Here is a 21375-nt window from a genome sequence, read left to right on the forward strand (position 1 = left end):
CACAAAGATTATTTCATGGAATTTTAAATAATTTAGTTCTGATATCTAGGATATTATTCTAAAGTATTTCTAATACCAACCAGGAATACCTCAAAAACAGAAACAATTTATCTCATTAAAATATTTGATGTGAGGTTGATACAACTGAAATAACCTTAAAGAAGAGAAAATATTTAAGTCTTGTTACTCATTAAAAGGTTTTCAATTGTCTGATAGTACTTCATCTTTCAGATTTTATTTAGTAAAGATTCAATCTCAAACTCAAAACATTCTTCCAATTTTAAAATTAAATGAACACTCCTCATTGCTCTAAGAAACACACAATACTGAGAATAGCTCTACAGTGACAGAAAATTCCTCTGAATATTTTTAAAATGAAAAGATGACAGAAAAGATAATCCTAGAGCTCTTCAAAGCAAAACTGGACTCTTTAAAAACAAAAAGGAATTTTCTGATGGGTTATTTTAGTGCCACAGTCAAAACAAATCCTTTAAAAATGAGATTTGCCCTGACGGAAGACACTAAAAACAGGGAGTGTTCAATCTCCGGAGGGGTTTAAACTACTGAATGGGGCACCTGGAGACGTCTGCAGAGTGTGCGTAGTTCTTCAGTATTTAGAGCATCGATCCTGCGGTGATACTCAGCCACTGACACTACCTGAATATGGAGACAGGAAGACAATAATTCCACTGACAGTTGAGAAAAAGAGCCAGAACAAAGCAAAACAAAAAAATGGAGAAATTTAAATGGAGAAAGAGAACTGTATTCAGGGTTTCTTTCCCCACTCCATGCTGAAAATCCAGGAGACACCGATATCAAGCTATAGTGAAATACACATGAATGAGTTTAAAACTGCTACATCCAACTGGTTCATAATATAAGGTTTATGAACTGCTTCATATAGACAGAATTTGATTGAATAAACAGAATTATAGTTGCTATTTATAAAGGAAACACTACAGAAAACAACATGCTTTGCTAACATCAAAGACAAAATCGAAGATAACATCTAAAATCATAACGGCAAGCATTTTACGAAGAAAAGGCAGTTTCAACTCTCCCCTCCAAATCAGTTTAGCTCAAACATTATATCTTAAAGGCAATGCTGGAAGAATTTCTTCCAGGCAAAGATAAGAAACATACCCATGCCATATGATCTGTATCAGAAAAAGGAGGAGGAAGAATAAGAAATAAAGTACATTAAAAAACCTAAGGTAGTAAGAAAAATAAGCTCTAGAAAGTAAAAATTAGATTTTCAAAAGTGTATCTAATCAACAGTACCTTCTCAGGCATGTCAACTTCAGTCTTTCTACAGGACTCTTTTCAGTTTTTATCTTTACATTATTTCTTTATGTTGGTACTGTAATAGGTATCTGTGACTAAAACTTAATGGCTTTCCCGCATTCTGAATTCCTAAGAAAAATTCTTTACCTTCTTAAGTGCCTAGATCAGTCTCTTGCATAATGCAGCTGAAAGCTATATATGAAGTGGGGCATTAGTATAAAAGTCCATAAAAACACACAAGTTTCCTCAGGTTGATACAATAGCTACAACTTTCTCAGATCATGACCTAATTCCTAAAACAGAAACCATAATATGGTGAACTCTGGTTGTGCCATAAATACGTGCTGACTCTCTTGAGCTATGACAGATTGCTCTTATGATCAACACAGTTAAACCACTGGCTTGGAAAGAGTTGACTTCTAACCTAGGTTTTCAAAAGCTCTTCTTCTAACCAACTAAAATAAATTAACCACCCATATACACTGAGGTAACTCTGACAAGTTATATAAGCCTGTTGAAAGCTATGAAAGACATGAGAATAAGTAAAAAGGAAAAGAAACTGAATAGATATGTTTTCTTATAATATTGACTTTTACAAATTGACAATGCATGCAATGTGATGGCTGATTCTACTTACAAAGAAATGGTTATGATCTCTAGAGCCCTAGAGGATCAGATGTATCTGAGTTTGGGCCCTTTATTTATTTCTCCATAAAACAATGGAATTAATAAGACCACATACAAAATACATTTTTTTATGAAATAAAATGAGGAAATAAAATGCACACATACAGGACATACTGTCCTGCACATAGTAAATGATAGCTATTATTGTTAACATTATTTTTGCTTAATTATTTTTCACAAATTACCCTAAGGACTAAAGGGTAATGTCTGAAGAGCTTCTTTACTTATTTATTGATTGATAGTATTTATTTATTTATTTATCCATAGTAAAATACTTCAGTTTTGAGAGCTCAACTATCTTGTATACCATGACTCTTCTGAAATTAATTTTAAATTTCAGGATTAGATAAAAATATTAAAGACTTTTCTTTTTTTTTTTTTTAAGATTTTATTTATTTGCCAGAGAGAGAGAGAGAGTACACACAAGCAGGCAGAGAGGCAGGCAGAGGCAGCGAGAGAAGCAGGCTCCCTGCCGAGTAAGGAACCCGATGTGGGACTCGATCCCAGGACCCTGGGATCATGACCTGAGCCGAAGGCAGCGGCTCAACCAACTGAGCCACCCAGGCATCCCAAGACTTTTCAATTAAGAACAAAAAAATTTTCAATAAAGGTGAAAAAGAAATTAGATCTTAAAAATTTAAAAAATCACAGCCTGTTTTTCTATGACCAGCAAAAGAAATCTCCACAAAATATTAAATGGCCAGCTATATTTTTCTTTTTTCCCCCAGGATGTTCAATCTGATCAAGTCTCCTAGCCAAGAGTTTTCAAATTATATGACTTATCTACTCCTCTGCATTCCTTCTATCCTTCTGGTTAACATTAATTTTATACTTATTTCTACTAAAGCTCCTTCTGTTACCATATTAAACACATTTCTTTGCTAGAAGTAAAATTAAATTATGCTCACAAAAGGAATCACTTAAAGCTAACCATATCAATATCACTGAGTAGGAGGTATCACTGAGGGAACCATGAACTGCCATTATATAAGTATAAGCTTATAACATTTGGCAAAGTCATAGTTTCTTTTTACTGTCACAAGTCTACCTTTTCTCATTCACACTGTTTTTGTAAAAAGCTGCATTTTGGGACTTACAAACTCATCACTTCCTCAATCCTAATATTTCCTCAGGCTATAATGAATGAAGATACAAGAAACTGTCAAAAGAGTCTGAATTAAGAAAAAGGGTGTGAAATCAAATGAGTACAGAAACATAGGTCATAACAAAATAAATGAATAAAAACATACAGATTCCTAGTATATATGATTGAACTGAATTAGTCTTTTTTTAAAAGATTTTATTTATTTATTTGACAGACAGAAATCACAAGTAGGCAGAGAGAGTAAGGGAAGCAGGTTCCCCGCTAAGCGGAGAGCCCGATGCGATGCAGGGCTCGATCCCAGGACCCTGGGATCATGACCTGAGCTGAAGGCAGAGGCTTTAACCCACTGAGCCACCCAGGCACCCCATGGAACTGAATTAGTCTTAAATTAATTTTTATCCCTTTGGTAAATCATACTTCATGTACAGAATTTAATTACCCAAAAGATGAAGTAGATTAAGTAGAAAATGGACACATCTTTACAAAATGTCCTATACCAATTAAAGATGCAGAGTTTGAAGAAACAAACCTCAATTAAAATATATTCACTATCTTGCTAGAGTCATTTCTTGAGGAATAAAGTGGTTTGCATATACTGCCAACCCCCCACTGTAGGAACTAAGTACTATGACCTACTCTCTACAGAACTGAGTGCTACTCTCCAGTCTTTTCAGTCTGACAAAGGACTCACACACAGAGAAAGTGTTTTCCTAAGCACTTATTTTCAAAGAATACAAATGTAGGGGCAAGATCAAATCCACCAATCTCTATCACAAAGGGACTAACAACCACCAGTACAGAACAAAAGCTAAAACTACAGAAAACTTACAGTTTCTGTCAGAAACTGTAAGGAGTAAGGAGTAAGAGTAAGAGTAAGAGTAAGAGTAAGGAGTAAGAACATGTTCTTCTCCTAGACATAAAGACCAATGCTATGGTCTAATAGTCCTCCTTCTAGGATGTTCGGTATTTCCCCAAGATTACCCCACAAAAAAAAACCCAAAATCTCCCTTCCCCCAACTTCCCGGCAGACTAACAAAAGTCTGGTAGATAGCTGTGAATGTGACATTTTTATTCCTTCCTTATTCCTTACTTTTGTTTCTTAGTAAAGGGAAATGGAGTAGAAAGACAAATATTACCTAATCAATGCCATTTATACTTAGTTTGGTATATGTTTAATATACCAAAATATGTTTAATAAGGAGGAAATCTAAGTTGCAGTAGCTAACAAAAGGGCATACAACAGCATCCTTAAAATCACATAAACTTCTATACACACACACACCAACATCTTTATTATAAAATAAGACCTGGTTTATGTTAAAACTTCGCTCCTTTTTTCCCCTAAATGACTACTTTCAAAGTAACACTTCATGGGACTATAACAAATAAGGTATAAAAGAAGCAATTAGAGAATCATAAATTAGCCAAAAAGTAGAAAGAGGGAAAAAAAGAGATCCACAGTGATTCAAAACCAGAACATATTATCAAAGTTTTGATTTGAATAAATCTATATTTAAAATTACTTCCTCTTAAGTATATTTGTAAGTGACTCAGATTTTCATGAGAAGGCAGATATATTCCCTGTTCTTTTAGTCAAAAAGAAACCTGTTGGGGCGCCTGGGTGGCTCAGTGGGTTAAAGCCTCTGCCTTCAGCTCAGGTCATGATCTCAGGGTCCTGGGATCGAGCCCCGCATCGGGCTCTCAGCTCAGCAGGGAGCCTGCTTCCTCCTCTCTCTCTCTGCCTGCCTCTCTGCCTACTTGTGATCTGTCAAATAAATAAATAAAATCTTAAAAAAAAAAAAAAAAGAAATCTGTTAACCACTCAAAACCACTCAATTACACTATGTGTATGCTGCTTAAGCTTTCTGGAACAATAAATGTAAGAAGTGAATCTCAAAAAAGGGAATAATCTTATTTTCTCCACAGTATGTCAGAGAAAAAGAATACTCATTACAAAATCTTGAAATATATAAATCCACTATTACAGTTGGATATTTCAAAGCTCCTATCTCAGTCATTTATAAATCCAGCAGGCAGAAAATCAGTAAGAACATAGTCAAACTGAAAAACACCTCAATTAACTGGATCTGACATGTATAGTCTACTCATCCAACAACAGAACACACATTCTTCTCAAACTCACATGGAACATTCATTAAGACAGACCACATTCTGGTCCATAAAACATAACTGAACAAATAGGTATTATAAAAAGTATGCTCTCAGACCACAACAGAATTAACTAGAAATTATAACAGAGAAACAGTGGGGAAATCCCCAACTACTTTTCAACAACACATTTCTAATTAATGCACAGTAAAAAAAAGTCCTGGGAGAAATTTTAAATGTTTTGAACCTCATGAAAAAAAGAAAATTCCAAAGTACTGAAATTTTGGGATGCAGTGAAGACAGGAATTAGAGGAAAATTTATAGCATAGAATGCATATATAAGAAAATGAAAGATCTAAGATCAATAATCTAAGCTTCCATCTTAGGAAACTAGAAAAAGAACAAATTAAATCTGAAGTAGAAGAAAATAAGTAATAAAAAAATTAACAGAAATCGATAAGACTGAAAACAAAATACAGAGAAAAATCAATGAAACAAAGAGCTAATTCTTTGAAAAGGTCCATAAACTGATAAATCTCTAGCCAAGCTAACTAAAAGAAGAGAAAAAAGAAATGAATTACGTCAGAAATTAAAAGAGACCATCACTATTGATCCCACGGACATTAAAAGAAAGGAATATTACAAAGATTTTATTTATTTATTTGAGAGAGAGAGAGAGAGAGCATGAGAGGAGAGAGGTCAGCTGGAGAAGCAGACTCCCTGCCAAGCAGGGAGCCTGATGTGGGACTCGATCCTGGGACTCCAGGATCATGACCTGAGCCAAAGGCAGTCGCTTAACCAACTGAGTCACCCAGGTGCCCAGAAAGGAATATTATAAAGGACTCATTACTTATAACTTTGATAACTTAGATGAAATGGACCAATGCCTTAAAAGAAACAAACCACCAAAACTTACACAAGGAAAAACAAAACAAAACAAAACAGATCAACTGAGTAGGCCTATATTGATTAAGAAATTTAATTAGTAACTACTTATCTTCCAAAACAGAAAATATGAGGCCCAGTTCTAGCCAACTAAAATGAATTAGTTACCAGGAAACATCAAGATACTCTACAGAAAGCTATGCAAACTTGTTGGAAGCTATGAAAGACGTAAGAATAAAAAAACGGATAAACTGAACAGATTTCCATTAGTGCCATTATTATTATATTAACTTCTGCAAAGCAACAATGCATGTACTATGGTAGCTGACTCTGTACTTAAAAAGAAAATTATGATCGCTGGCATCTGGATTCACTGATAAATTCTATCAAACATTTAAGGAAGAAATTATGCTAATTCTCTACAGTTTCTTCCAGAAAATAGAGGGAGATGAATTATTTCCCAAATCATGAACTAAACATCTGAACAGACACCTCACCAAAGAAGATAAAACAGAAGGCAAAGAAGAATATGAAAAGATGTTCAATATCATTCATCATACATACAAATTAAAATAATGGGATACCACTACATACCTATTTAGAATGGCTAAAATCAAAAGAACTAACATCAATGCTGGTGAGTATGTGGAGCAACAGGAATTCTCATTTACTGTTGGTACAGTGGAAAACGGTATTGCTGCTTTGGAAAAGTCTGGTAGATTGTTACAAAACTAAACATACTCTTACATAATCCGGCAACCATGCTCCTTCATATTTACCCAGATGATTTGAAAACTTATTTTCACACAAATTCTTCATGTAAAACAGCCTTTTAAGTTTCAAAACTTGGAAGTAACTAAGATGTCTTTCAATAGGTGAAAGGATATATCCAGACAACAGAATATTAAGTCAGCACTAAAAATAAATGAGCAATCAAGCCATTAGAAGACAGTGAGGAAGTTTACATGTATCTTATTAAATGAAAGAAGCCATTCTGAAAAGTCTACATATTGTATGATGGCAACTGTATGATACTCTGGAAAAGGCAAAACCACAGAAACAAGAAAAAGATCAGTGGTTACAAGATATTCAGGTAAAGAGGGATAAATGGAGGCGGCACAGGGAACTTATAAGGTAGTGAAACAATCCTGTATCATCCAATAATGGTATATGTCATTCCACAGAATGTGTAACAGAAAGAATCAACCATAAGGTAAAATACTGACTTTGGGTGATAATAACATACAATGTTAGTTCATAAATTATAACAAGTATACTGTAACAATACAAGCTGTGAATAACAGGAGTACTGTGTGTTGATGGGGGGAGAGGTAAAAGGGAACTCTCTACTTTGCACTCAATTTTTCTATAAACCTAAATTGTTCCAAAAATAAAATCTATTACTTAGAAAAAATCAGGGGAAGGATAAACACAAAATTTGGGGAGGTGGCTAACAATTTGGGGAAAACATGAAATGACAAGGAGAAAGAACATACAGGCTGATACAACTGCTTTGATAATGCTCTAGTTCTTTAGTTGGGTAGTGGTATCATAGAAACTCACTTTATTATTATGCCTCCTAACTTGCATATGCAATAAATATACTTTTCAACTACTAAGTCAAATCAATAAAAGAAAAAAACATTCTACACTGAATATATATGCATATATCTTTTCAGTTAGGTTGCTGACTAGAAAGCAGATGTTTTACATACAGTAAGATGTATATAAATACTAGTTAATAAATTTCCTGTGAACAGGTACTACAGGTAGGCAACACAGTATAGCAGAAAGAATACTGGGTTTGGGTGCAGACCTCTGCCTTATTTTTAATTCTGGTTTTTAGTAGTTTTGTGAAGTTGAACAACTGCATTTAATCTCTCCATTTCTATGTCTTTCAAACAGAAATAATATTTTAAGCACTTTATGGGGAATAAATGATAATATATATAAGCCATATATCAAAATAAACATTGACACATTAAATATACAAAATAAATGTTAATTCCCTTCCCCTGGCTATACTGTAAAGATTTTGAGAGAGAGTAAAAAATTTAAGGGCCCAGGCTAAAGCGAGAATGCATGGATTCAACCAGAGCTCTGACCCTTATTTGTTGTAATATGACTGCCTTTTGTTTCTTAAAATGGAGATCAGAGTAGCAATTTTCACAATGAGGATTAAATGATGTTAAGTGTTTAGAATAATATAGTGTTATTAGCATACAGTGTTAGAAGTAATTATTTTTCTCATTAATATGATCATTATTATCTTGAGCCAAGGTCACTGGAAGATTTTTACATTTAAAGTAGCTCTTCTTATGGACTTTTTCTTACAGAGATGTAAATAATTTATCACAGGATTTTTTTTCCCCTATTTTCATACATGAAAGCCTAAGTACAAAAAAAAATTTGTCTTGTCACATGAAGGCCTAAATATAAACAAAAAAGTTGACTAATGAAATATTGACAGAGATAAAACAATGTTGGTATATTTAATGATTTGTGACTTTAATCTGATTAAGCCTAAATTCTTATTATAAAATAGGCTTATAATGCTCAAGCAAATTACTATTGACAGATATTAAAGAGCCAGGATACAGCATATGGTTACAATGAATAAATAAATAGTTAGAAATTATAAAGTTTAGGTTGTAGGAATAAACTCTAAACTGGCCTTAAAAAAATACAGACAGGAAAGTTAAGCATGCTTGATCAATATGGTTCTCACTGAAGTTCAATGGCAAAGGTTTAACTTCATTCCATGTATTTTAGAACATATTTTACCTATTAGTTATTAGTTAATGTCTCTGAGCCTTAAATTAACTCATTTGTAAAATGAAAATAATCTACATCTGGTTAACACACACAGTTACTATAAGGTGAAATATGACACTATATACATGAGCATTTAGAAAACTGTCATGGTTTACATAAATACATAGCCGTATTAATACTAGCTATATGACAGTTTATCAATGAGGGCTACAGATACCATTCTACTAATCCAGTTGAGTAAAGATATGATGAATTGCGAAAAGCTACAAAATATTTGTTATTCTATAAGAATTATTTTCTATTTTTGGTTTTAAAGCACAAGAATCCCTTCTCAGGCAAAATCTTATTAGGGAATCTCAATCTACAAAACAAGAACTGCTATCCTTTTAAACCTTATTTTCTTACGCTTTTCTTCTGCCTTACAGCTACTAGGGTATCCACTCTAAAACAAGGAAAACAGCTAGAAAACCAGAACCTGAACTTGTCCACACCACACATCAAAACATATCACACTGTATTGTCCCATTTTTAAAAATACATCCTGGTGAGGTAAGGAATGTGACAGTCATGCTCTCTGTGCTCCATGACAGCTTAGTTCAGTAACCATTCATACCTGTTCCCTCATCTTTAAAATGGGGAGTAATGCTGATTCTACAAGGTTACTGTGAAGGTTAAATGAAATAATATATACAGTACATGTATGGGCAGAGCTGAAGACCAGTGCGAAGCATGCACTCCTATCTGATAAAACCACATAATAGCTTCCTATAAGAGTAAAAACAGGAAATGTTGAATGGGTTAAGTTTGTGATGCACATTATAATAATCCATAAAATTCAAAACATGCACATTTTGTTTTGCCTGTATTTCTAACAGATTAAAGTCTTAGCAAACTAATTATAAACACTTATTTGAACTGCAAATTAAAAAAAACATGAATGCTCTCCACAGTTCTTGGTTTAAAAAAAAAAAAAGCTGTGTTAACTGGCTATTCTGATAAATCTGTTCACAATTTTAACAAATTAAATCATTTCAGATGCCTACTTCCCTCTGTGCTGATGTATTACATAAAAAAAATTGAAATTATTCAACTTAAACATAAAAAGACATAACAAAGTACTCTCAAGCCCAATAAAAACACCAGTTGAAATAATTTTGGTATTTTTACATGCTTAACATTTATGGGTGGCAAATGCTTTGGGGGCATCTTCCTAAGTCATTCTTGGTTCTAAGTATTTACCTAGCTTTATTTAAATCACCAATAGTTACAGTAAAAATAAAATTAATATTCATAAGGCAAGTTATAATCCTGAAATCACCACAGAAAGAACAACTGGCAATACATTTTCTAACAATAATGCACACACATTTTTACTGAATAGTAACAGGATTCTCAAAACAGTAAGTTGAAATTTTTCTTGACTAGAGAGAGTATCTTATAAAGTTTTATAATAGGTAGCACAGCTGGAAAATTTTAGGATAGCTTAAAAAAAGCTTTTCTCAAGATTACTAAAATAATTGTCTTAATACACAATATTACAAATGCATCTAATTTGGGATCCAGTCAATAAAAATTAAAGTTAATTCATTCTGATGGTTCTACTCAATTTATTTTTAAGAAAAAAAAATTCTGAATATTTTCCTACAACATCTTAAATTAAAAATTAAGGCAGCAATAAAGATTTTATAATTTCCTGTTGATGTAAAATAGGAAAACCAAAATACTTTTACAAAACAAAATTCCAGTTTCTTATTCATTCCTTTTTTGAAGATATTTAGGATTAGCAGAAGAAGCTTAAAGGTACTTTTCTGTAATCATACAACTTTGTATTCTATAAATATTCCCTTTGCTTAAACTTTCAGAAATTGTATAATTTTGCATCATGTCACCATAAAAAGACTAGTAAACAGACAAATTGAAATCATTGACTAAGATTTACCAGAGTGTATTTATGATTAATTGGTTGATGTCTTCTCCCTTTTTTCCCATACCAGAGACGAGACATTTCCTTTCCAGAGCAAATTAAGTTATATCAAATCTCATAAGGACTGTTTTAAAAAGCATTCTTCCTCTGCTAAAGATAAATTTTCAGCACAAGAGCCCTACTACAGTGACAAAACAGTTTGCTACAGACAAAGATTTGATTGACAAGACAGAGAGCTAATCACTAAGTAGTTTCTATTGCAAAGATAGTTCTGAGTGGAGACTGTAAAGCCAGGGAGGGAAGAGAAGGTTTCTCATGTTGAAGTTTGGTTGCACTGTAGCCAAATGTGCAAAAAAAAAAAAAAAAGGGCTCAAAACTTTAAAGACACAGAGCATGTATTTGCAAGCACCAGTACACTAAGAAGCACACTAAAAAATCTGTCATAAAAAAGTACTAAGTGCAGTTTCCAGAATCCTTCCTAATGTACACAAATGATTTCAACTAACATTTTGTTGTTTTGCTCATGCATACATCCATTCTTTATTTAAATCTAAATATCCAATAAAATGTCATCTTTTATGTGAGCATTTTTTGAGCAATGAGACATCTTTTGAGGACACTCCAACCCTCAAATTTTACAGAATGTCTATGTAAAAGTGATGCCAATCCACTACAATAAATCCTATACAAATATTCAAGTGACCTGAAAATTCCTTTACCTGTTTATATAATCCATTTTTAAACTTCATTTTCTAATACCTAATTTCTTGAAAAGGTACTTACAATTACTATAACCAACCTATACTTCACTAATCAGTGAATATCAATGCATAATAGTATGCCTGAATACTTCTTCCATTTTAAACCAGCTCCTACCCACACCTCCACATTCCATGATGAACATGCACAGAACACAGCTCACTCCACACTAAATATCCTCCCTCCTATTCACACCAGCTACTCCCCCATCTCCTCAACCAGCCCCACACACTTACCCTAAGATCTCTCTCCCATAGTCCTTCATCTGTAAACTCTAACTATCTCCACATGGATCTTATTACACATATAGTGCACCGTAGTCACTACCACCCCCTGTCACGGCACACCCCCTACACACACCATTACATGATTTGGTGGTAGTGGGCTGCCATTTTGAAAACCTTTTATCACTTCTAGACAGATTTTCTAAAATTAAAAATATTATATGTGTACCCAAATGTGGCTGAAATACATACATACACACCCCAAGCACAGGACAGCTTATTTTGCTGGTTATCCTATCAGCATCCATCCCTGCACCTTCTTCCTAATACAGCTTTGATTTTGCTCAAGTATCTTTTCAGCCATGTTTCTGAGAAGTCTTGCTCTGCACCTGGACAGGATGGGTCCTTACATATCTAAACCAGTAGCTCTCAACGTTTAGCTTGCATCACAATCGTCTGGAACATTTGTTGACATACAGACTGCTGGGCTCCAAAACTGGTTTCTGATGAAGCAGACTAGAATGGAATCTGAAAATATGCATTTTAATAATGCTGCTGCTGCTTATGGTCCAGGGACCATGCTTTGAAAAACAACTAAACCACAATGAGATGTTACCTCACACCTGTTAGAATGGCTATTATCAAGAAGGTAAAAAATCACAAATGCTGGTGAGGCTATGGAATAAAGGGAACCCCTGTGTAATATTGTTAGAAATGTTTGCAACCATTATGAAAAAATTACAGAAGTTCCTCAAAAAATTAAAAATAGAAATATCGTATGATTCAGAAATACCACTCCTGGGTATTTATACAAAGAAAACAAAAACACAAATCCAAAATTATACATGCATCTCTGTGTTCGCTGTACATTATTTACGACAGCCAAGATATGGAAAGAACTGAAGTGTCCATTAATGGATGAATGGATAAAAAAGATGTTGAGATATATATATATATATATATACACATACACACACACACACACACACATATATGTATATATATAAAATGGAATACTATTTGCCTGCCAAAAAGAATGAAATCGTGCCATTTGCAACAATATGGTTGGACCTTGAGGGCACTATACTACATGAATTCAGACAGAATAAGACAGATACTATACAATCTCATTTACACATGGAATATAAAACAACAATAAAACCCAAGTTCACAGATAAACAGGTGGTTGCCAGAGCAAGGAGCTGGAGGTAGGCAAAATGGCTGAGTGGGGGCGGTCAAAAGCTACAAGCTTTCAATTCTAAAATAAATATGTCCCGAGGATATAACATACATCTTGACTATAGTTAATACTGTATGCACATTTGAAAGTTGCTAGAAACTATATCTTGAAGTCCTCATTATGAGAAAAAGAAATTAATATAGAAAAGAAATTAATATAGACTTGTTGCGGTGACTATTTTGAAATACACACAAATATCAAATCATTATGTTGTGCACCTGAAACTGATGTTATATATCAATTACACCTCAATTATAAAACAACTGTTTTAAGCTATTTGAGCATGGTTTTGTTTCTTGAAGCTAAATACTTCCCTAATCAATAAACACAATATTTAGCAGACATAAAAAAATGAGCTCAGTAAATCTTTCTTGCCCTTTTTATTCATAGTATTTAGAAAACATAATTAAGTCATTTAAATATTTCTAGACATCCCAGAGTTTGAAAGAAATCTCAATTTACCATTAGCTTAAAATGACAGACTATAAAATGAAGCCCTTTTAAAAACAACCAGTTTAAAGGCTGAACAAAATTCATAACCTATTCTCATGATTCAGATATCCAGTAATCTCCTTTCCTCTACTTTCTTTATTGGTGCTGAAATTAGATCTGATTTCCTCTGAGTTAGGAGTGGTCTACCAGGGCCAACTATACAAAATCCACCCTACTCAATATTTAAAATAATACTTTAGAAGTAATTTTAATATTTAAAAGAATAAATTAGTTGTTCATTGCCTGTATATAGAAATACAATTAATTTTTGTGTGTCAAAAAAAATTAGTCTGGGTGCGCCTAGGTGGCTCAGTGGGTTAAACCTCTGCCTTCAGTTCAGGTCATGATCTCAGGGTCCTGGTATCTAGCCCTGCATAGGGCTCTGCTCAGCAGGGAGCCTGCTACACAACCCCCCTTTGCCTGCCTCTCTGCCCACTTGTGATTTCTCTCTGTCAAATAAATAAGTAAAATCTTAAAAAAAAATTAGTCCGTCATTCATCCATTCTGTCTCTTCTCACAGTCTGTATTAAACAACATTTTGGATTTTTAATGGAAATTTGATAGCCTGTAACTTTTGGCTAGTTACTAAGGGAGAATATTAACAAAAAGCAAAACATTAGTTCAAAATTTTCCTGAAGTAGATAACATCCTAAGCTGACATTTTTATTAGTCAAAACAGAATATGTTAGGCATAATTAATGAGTGCCAAATGATAATATGAGAAAATTTATGAACAGTCTAGAACTGGAGATCTACTCTGTAGCATAGTGACTATGGTTATACTCTACAGCATACCTGAGAATTTGCTAAGAGGGTAGATTTTATATTGTGTTCTTATTACAATAATAATAATAATAATAAAGAGGGTAGGAAGAAATTCTTGGAGGTGACGGATATATTTATGACTATGGTGGTGGTTTCATGGATACATATTTGTCTCCAAACTTACCAAGTTTTATATATAAATTTGCACAGATTTTTGTATGTGAATCCTACCTCAATAAAGTGATTTAAAAAATACTTAATATAGAAATATTATTTAAGACAATTTGTATTAACTCGTATATTCTAATTGCTTTAATTTTTAAATACTTCTTTAAGAACTTAAGAAATCTGTGTCTGCAATGGATATAATGACAGTCCTCCAAATTCTAATTGTTCTTAATGCTTTTGATTTTTACCCTTTTGTCAGATTTACTGAATTACTTTTGGAGTTCTGGTTTGTAATACTATGTGATACGATCAATTTTAAAAAGTGTATTTTTCTTTAATTGCTTTTATCCAAGACATGTGACCTCTCTCATTTTAGTGACTTAGACTTATAAAGAGTACTTTCATTTTGAACAAAATCAATTCTGTATGGATTTTGCTGACTAGGCAAGGAGTGATAAGTAATTTTGTCTTGCTTTATTTATTGCCTCAATTTCAATTTTGGCATTACTTGTGCCTTAATTAAAAAAAAAATCCTTCTGTTTAATAAAATGAATATCAGAATATCTGACAGCTTAAGAAATAAAATATTCACCAAACAAATGAAGTCATCTCAGAAACCAAAAATCAAATGAAATATATTCTTCTTAATATTTTGGCAAGGGTGAGAAGTGATGAACTGACATGATATCCTTCTAATTCTAATCATTACTTTTAAGAATGAAAAATACTATTATGCCATATAATCTACTGGCACATAATACTAGTAAACTCATATTTTAAATTTTAGTCAACAAGTATAAACCTGGAGGTAAACATCTAAATAAATCAATGAAAGCTAATTTAATAAAGTCAATTTCTTAATTGTTTTTATCATCATAGGGGCACTTAATTAGTAGGTTTGTAGTATGAAAGATACTGAACTGTAAGTGGCATAAAATTAACTTTAGAGATGAAAAAATGGAAAACTTTTTCAGCCATTTCTTATCCCAAAAGGAGTGAAAGTCAACTCAAAGAAGTGGAACAACAAGCAACTGTAGCTTAAAAAGCTCTGTTTTTGAGACCTGTATCATCAAGCAGCAAGACTGGCACGCCCAACACATGTGGCATTTTGAAGCCCAAAAAACTTTCAGAGGATTCTAACAGAATCTCTAAGACTATAGGAGATTATAAGACTGATAGACCATTAGAGTCTATTAGAGACTCTCAAGTTGGAACTTAGGGTTGAGGGTGATAGAGCCTGAGGGGGTGTCGTCATTGAGCCATGTGGTGAGCCTGGTGACAGGATAAAACTGACTTACATTACACTGCAGTATCACTTTTACTTCATAAGAAATTTTAAAAATTCTTTTTATATAACATCAGATAAATTAAAAATATGAATGCAAAACTCATTTGAACCTTAAGGATAAAACAGGCTTCAAAGATTTTTTTAAGCTTATTACTGTGGCTGCTGTGTTAGACTATACTACTAGACTCTTGGGTACTTGTCAGGTACATCAAACTTTAAAGACTATTTGATGGACAAGTTCAAGAGGTACAGATCAATGAATTGCAGAGTGATTAAGTTTCTTGGTTTCCCTCTCCTTGTAGTGCCTCTGAGTATACAATGTGATAAAAATCCTTTCAGTGTGTAAGGGAGTTATGCCTGAAGTAATTCAGCCTGGCTGTTATTGATACAAAAAACAAACAAACAAACAAACAACCGTGCTTTTTTAAAAGTCAAGGCATAAAATGATTAAAGAAACCTTTCTCCACAGTGAACCAAATTTACAGAATGCAGATGCAACACATATAATATGAGGAATATTTTGAAAAGTATTTTTATACAACGTAATTTGCATCACAGGACCTTGAAAAATAAAGTGTGGTATGACCAGTACAGTCTGAAAGAATCTTCCAGAGTCTTAGCACTACATATATTCAACACAACACCTAGGGTAGCACACTGGTTTTTCCACTGCTACTGTACAATGTCATCCCCTGAGGAGCTATACAGAATACTGATTTTCATTTGGTCTGAGATGATCCTGAGGCAGTAAGTTTTTTGAAAGCTCCCCCAAATGATTCAAAGGTTCTGGCAAGATTGAGAACTTGGCATGGTGAAAAGGACAACTGACTCTGAATTATAGATTAATTGTTATGATTTGTTAATGAGGATTTTAGCCAAGTAAGAAATAAACTTACAGAAATTATCAATAAAATAAAGATGATAGTCTATGATTAAATGGGTTACTCTAGATCTAATACAGAAGAACATGTTAGCAACACTAATAATTTTGTTATCAGCAAAATCCAGACTACACAACATTCTAGAAAAAAAATCTGATTTCTTAAAAATGAAAATTACAAGAAAAAAAAAAGAAATGCACAAAGAAATGGACAGAGAACCTACATTTACAGACTTAAAGAGACATTTTAACTGAACATTTGGAGCTTAGTTGGATCCTGATTCAAGTAACAAATTGTAAAACTTTATTCATATTACATGTATTTTATAACATATTTATGACATTTGAAGAAATGGAAACTGGACACAAAGAAGGATTACAGACGGAATAAGCTGATAAAGCTGAGTGATGGTATATGCAAATTCATAATACTTTTTATCTCTATTTTTGTACGTTTATCAAATCACAGCACTATCATGAGGAAATAGTGTCAATAAGCATCTTTCCCATCTTTACCTAAACACCTTCCTACACTTTGTTCAAATACCATTAGAATACTTCCCTTGTCTGAAAATCTATAAAAACAATCCCCATCAAAAATCAAAAAATAACATTTTTCACAAAACTGCAAAGCCTCACATAAAACATTACACTCGCTACACATGTTGCTCTACTTCTTGTCACTGGTGACAAGAAGGGAAACTAGGGAAAAGAATCTACAATGAATAGTTTCTTTCCGGTTGCAACATTATTGAACTCCAACAGCAGAAGGATTCATAATTAAGGAACTCATTATGGTTGGAAAATACAAACTTGAGGTAAGCTGATGTTTTTATGCTATTTTATATTGACTAAACTAGAAAAATAAAGAGTATATGGTAAAGAATATCAGTCTCTTACATACCTTAGTGTAATATGCATAGTTACATGCATTTATATGTTATATATATTATATGCATAGTATTTCTCAGATTCTTTCTCCAAATAATCAGGAATCTTAGAATAGAGGCTCTTACTCCTGACCATCTAAAAATCTGGCTAGCCTGCTCTTGGTGAATGCAGGTTTCTATTGCTCTCACCTCTCTCTGGAATTCACTATACAATCTCTAGTACTGTACTTCTTCCTTCCTTCCTGTATGAAACTGGCTCTGAGGATATAGTCATGTATGAAACCCTGCCCTCTGGTGCTTACATTGGGAGAGGGACAGGAGGGACACAGAAGAGAAACCGGAGCAGAGTAAATTAATCCTATGCAAAAGTTTTCCAAATGTACAAATTTCTGGTTAGCAATGTATTTTTGCCTAAATAGCAGTGAGGGATACTAACCTCCTAAGTATTACTAGCTGCTTTACTCAAACAGACTGATGTCCAAGTTAGCTGTCATAATAAATTCATCCTACATTCTCCAGTCACCTATTCTTTACCCTGACATAGAAAAAAGCCCCCAAACAGCAAGCACTTCACATTTTGAAGTACTTTTCTTTTACGTAAGTGCAAAAAAATTCCATTTTTAAAACATTAACATTTAATGTCATTATACATTTAATGTCATTATACATTTGTTCACCAAGCGTGAACCCTAATGTAAACAGACTTTGGATGAAAAAAAAATACGCTTTTTATTTAGGCACTTAGTAACCATCAGGCACTAGGCCAGCATGGTACAAGAGAAATGCAATGCAAGACATATATAATTATAAATTAATTATAATTTTTCTGGTAACCACATTAAAAAAGGAACAAGTTAATTCTGATTTTTATTTAAATCAATATATCTAAAATACTGTCATTCAAAATTAATGGTATTTTACACCTTCTTTTAATTCTTAATCTCCAAAAGCCAGTGTGTACTCTATAATACAGAGCATCTCAACTCAGACTAGCCAGATTTCAAAAGTGCTAAATAGCTACATATGTGTAGTAGCTACTTTATCTACAGGAATTAATATAATTTCCATTACAGCACCTCTCAATTCAGACATTAAATTTTCACAGGAAATATCTGATGCTGTTTAGAGTTAGGTTTATTTAGATTTCATAAAACTTACAATTGAAAAATTCATGTATCGTAGTTGGTCCAAATGTACAAAAAACTTATCCAGTAACTGAATCAAATATCCATTTTAAAATTTAACTGAAAGTAAGTAAAATTAAAAATTCAATTCCTTAGTTGCATTAGCCACATTTCAAGTACTCAACAGCCACATAATAAAGATGTGGCTACAATATGAGACAGCACAGTGCTGTTCCTAGATAATGCAGCAAAACATTTCTAAAATTAATTTCTCTCTCATTTCCTTTTTATTTTAGAATTAATTCTGATTGAAAACAGGTGAGGAGACATTTATTTTTTCTTCAGAAGTTATGACCTGCAGAATCTGCCACAAGAACTAAGGCAGTTCCTTTGAATCAAAATAGTCAATAATCCATCAACAGTGATAGTCAATTATTTCCAAGGTTATGTGCTCCAACCCCAATGGAGAAAAGTTCCTTATTTGATGGAAATTATTGCAACCTCCCTTGCCACCCAAGTTAGAAACTCCACTGTTACTAAGCTGTCATTAAATCCTGTCGTAATACCTACGTTATACCTGTTTAAAAAACTTAATTTCATCCCGTTCCACTCTACCTTCACCTGTTGCTATCCTAGTACAAGTAGTTATCTTTGATCATCTGAGCTACTTTAAAAGCCTCCTAAAGCTAATTTTAAATACACAGGGATTTTACATATGTCAATACCCATGCAACTAACTGTCACCCAGAAAAAAACAGAGTATCTCCAGTATATAAAGTTCCCTCCTGTCCCTGAACCCCTCAACCCCCCAGAAACAGGTAGTCTGATGGACTTCTGATTAGTTTTGCCCTGGTGAACTTCATATAAATGCATATAAATTATACAGTATATATAAGTTATATACTGTATAAATTATATAGTATATACTCTTTTACGCCTGGCTTGGTTTAATTAAATACATTATCTATGAGATTTATCCATGTTGTTGCCTGTGCAAGCAGATCTTTTTTATTGCTAAGTTATGTGGAATTTTATGAATATTCCCAAATTTACTGATCCATTCTTCTGCTGACAGACATTCAGGTTGTTTCCAGTTTGGGGCCTACTGCGAATAAAGCTGGTATGAAGATTAATAATGTTGGTTTAAGTATTAAAAGAACCCAAAATAAATGCTCAGTATATGTTACCTCTTTCCCTCCATTGTATTGGAGTTACAGTTGAAACTGAAGCTGTATATACTACACAGAATGAAATTAAACAATCTAAAATCAAGTTGAAAGACATGCCATGTATACCTTCAATCATTATACATGTTAAGTACATGCACAATAAATTCATATTCCACAAACAACCACAAACATTAACACCATATGACTGACAAAATATACGCCTGTTTAATATCACATTTTAGCATCTGCTCTATATTTTCTAATGCATCATGAAGACATTAATCTAGGCAACCAGAAGAGAAAAACCAGATTTTGTCACCTTATCATTCTGATAACACAACACATGTAAAAACATGATGTGCAATATTAAAAGATGTATCTTTAACCACTATTAAGTGGTTACAGAAAGTTAATTAGTGTTATTCTGGCCATTTAAACAAGTTCAGTAAATTTTAGCATATGAAATTTTTACACTTCGTAAAATTAGCATCAGCTTCCCTAGCATTATTGTAAATTCACTTCAAAATAATGCTCAGGTATGGACTTAGAAGGAATGCTAATTGGCATGAATGTGTTAAATGATTGGTGCACTTCCTCCACGGGAGGTTATATTAAAATGAATCAGATCAGAAATAAATGTTTTATAAAAATTAGTAAAACAGCATTTAATATTCTAAAATCCACTCAAGGAAAGTGATTTTATTGCCAAGCAGTTCTCTCTCTAACATTATAAGGCAAAAGGAAAATGATAAACAGTAAAAAAAAAAAACAAAAAACCAAACCAAGGTTACTAATCAGATTCATTCAATAAACACATGAACAGAAAACCTTTAAGAACTACTCTTTTGTACAAAGATCACTTGCACATTGCCTGTACTACCATAAAGCTATAAATTCACACAAAGTAAAAGGATCAATGAAATCTTCACATTTTTCTTCTCACCTCCCATTCTCTGGCTGCTGCTTCATTAGAAGAATCCTCATTTGTTTCAGATTCTTCAATCTTTTTCACTACTATAAATCCAGGTTCTCTGGTATATTCACCAGTATCTTCTGCATATATTTCTGGACTCCACTGAATGAAGAAGGCATACAAGTGGTCTGTCCTGTTAGAACATATGACTGTTAATAACAGACCTACAATTCTGTGCTCCTAACTATAATTACAAAATGATATTTGTTAAATGACTTCACAAAACTTGAAGATATAAAATACACACAACATATACCATGCTTTATTTAAAAAGATAACGAAGCCCAATGGCAGGAAGACATTAACTTCAAAAAATTTACTTGGCTGTGTTAAGAAATTTACTTGGCTGTGTTCTGTGTTCTGAGAAACTCAGATTTTCCTTGGCATGCTTTTGAGTAAGTTTAGATGCTGTCCATGGTAATTTTTTTTTCATCTTTATAAAGAAACTAGTGGGGTGCGTGGGTGGCTCAGCGGGTTAAAGCCTCTGCCTTCAGCTCAGGTCATGATCTCAAGAGTCCTGGGATTGAGCCCTGCATCAGGCTCTCTGCTCAGTAGGGAGCCTGCTTCCTCCTCTCTCTCTGCCTACTTGTGATCTGTCAAATAAATAAATAAAATCTTAAAAAATAAAAAAATA

The 21375-nt window shown here is 33.2% G+C and overlaps 1 protein-coding gene across 5 annotated transcripts in view; it reads right to left on the reverse strand.

The window, feature by feature from the left end:
• The window catches only part of LOC308341128 (oxidation resistance protein 1), a 76729-nt gene that overhangs the window by 10332 nt on the left and 45022 nt on the right, over positions 1–21375 (reverse strand). For 2 of the 5 annotated variants that reach the window (XM_080800811.1, XM_080800813.1), the window contains exons 9-10: positions 20712–20874; positions 577–657 (exon numbers count right to left, since the gene is read on the reverse strand). In XM_080800811.1, coding sequence (XP_080656937.1) covers positions 577–657; positions 20712–20874 — 244 coding nt within the window. Of the gene's footprint in view, positions 1–576; positions 658–10784; positions 10966–20711; positions 20875–21375 lie in introns of those variants that run through there. The other 3 variants (XM_080800814.1, XM_080800812.1, XM_080800815.1) reach the window with 3 other exon arrangements.

This window comes from Martes martes (genome assembly GCF_963455335.1).
Source record: "Martes martes genome assembly, chromosome: 4".
NCBI classification, from domain to species: Eukaryota; Metazoa; Chordata; class Mammalia; order Carnivora; family Mustelidae; genus Martes; species Martes martes.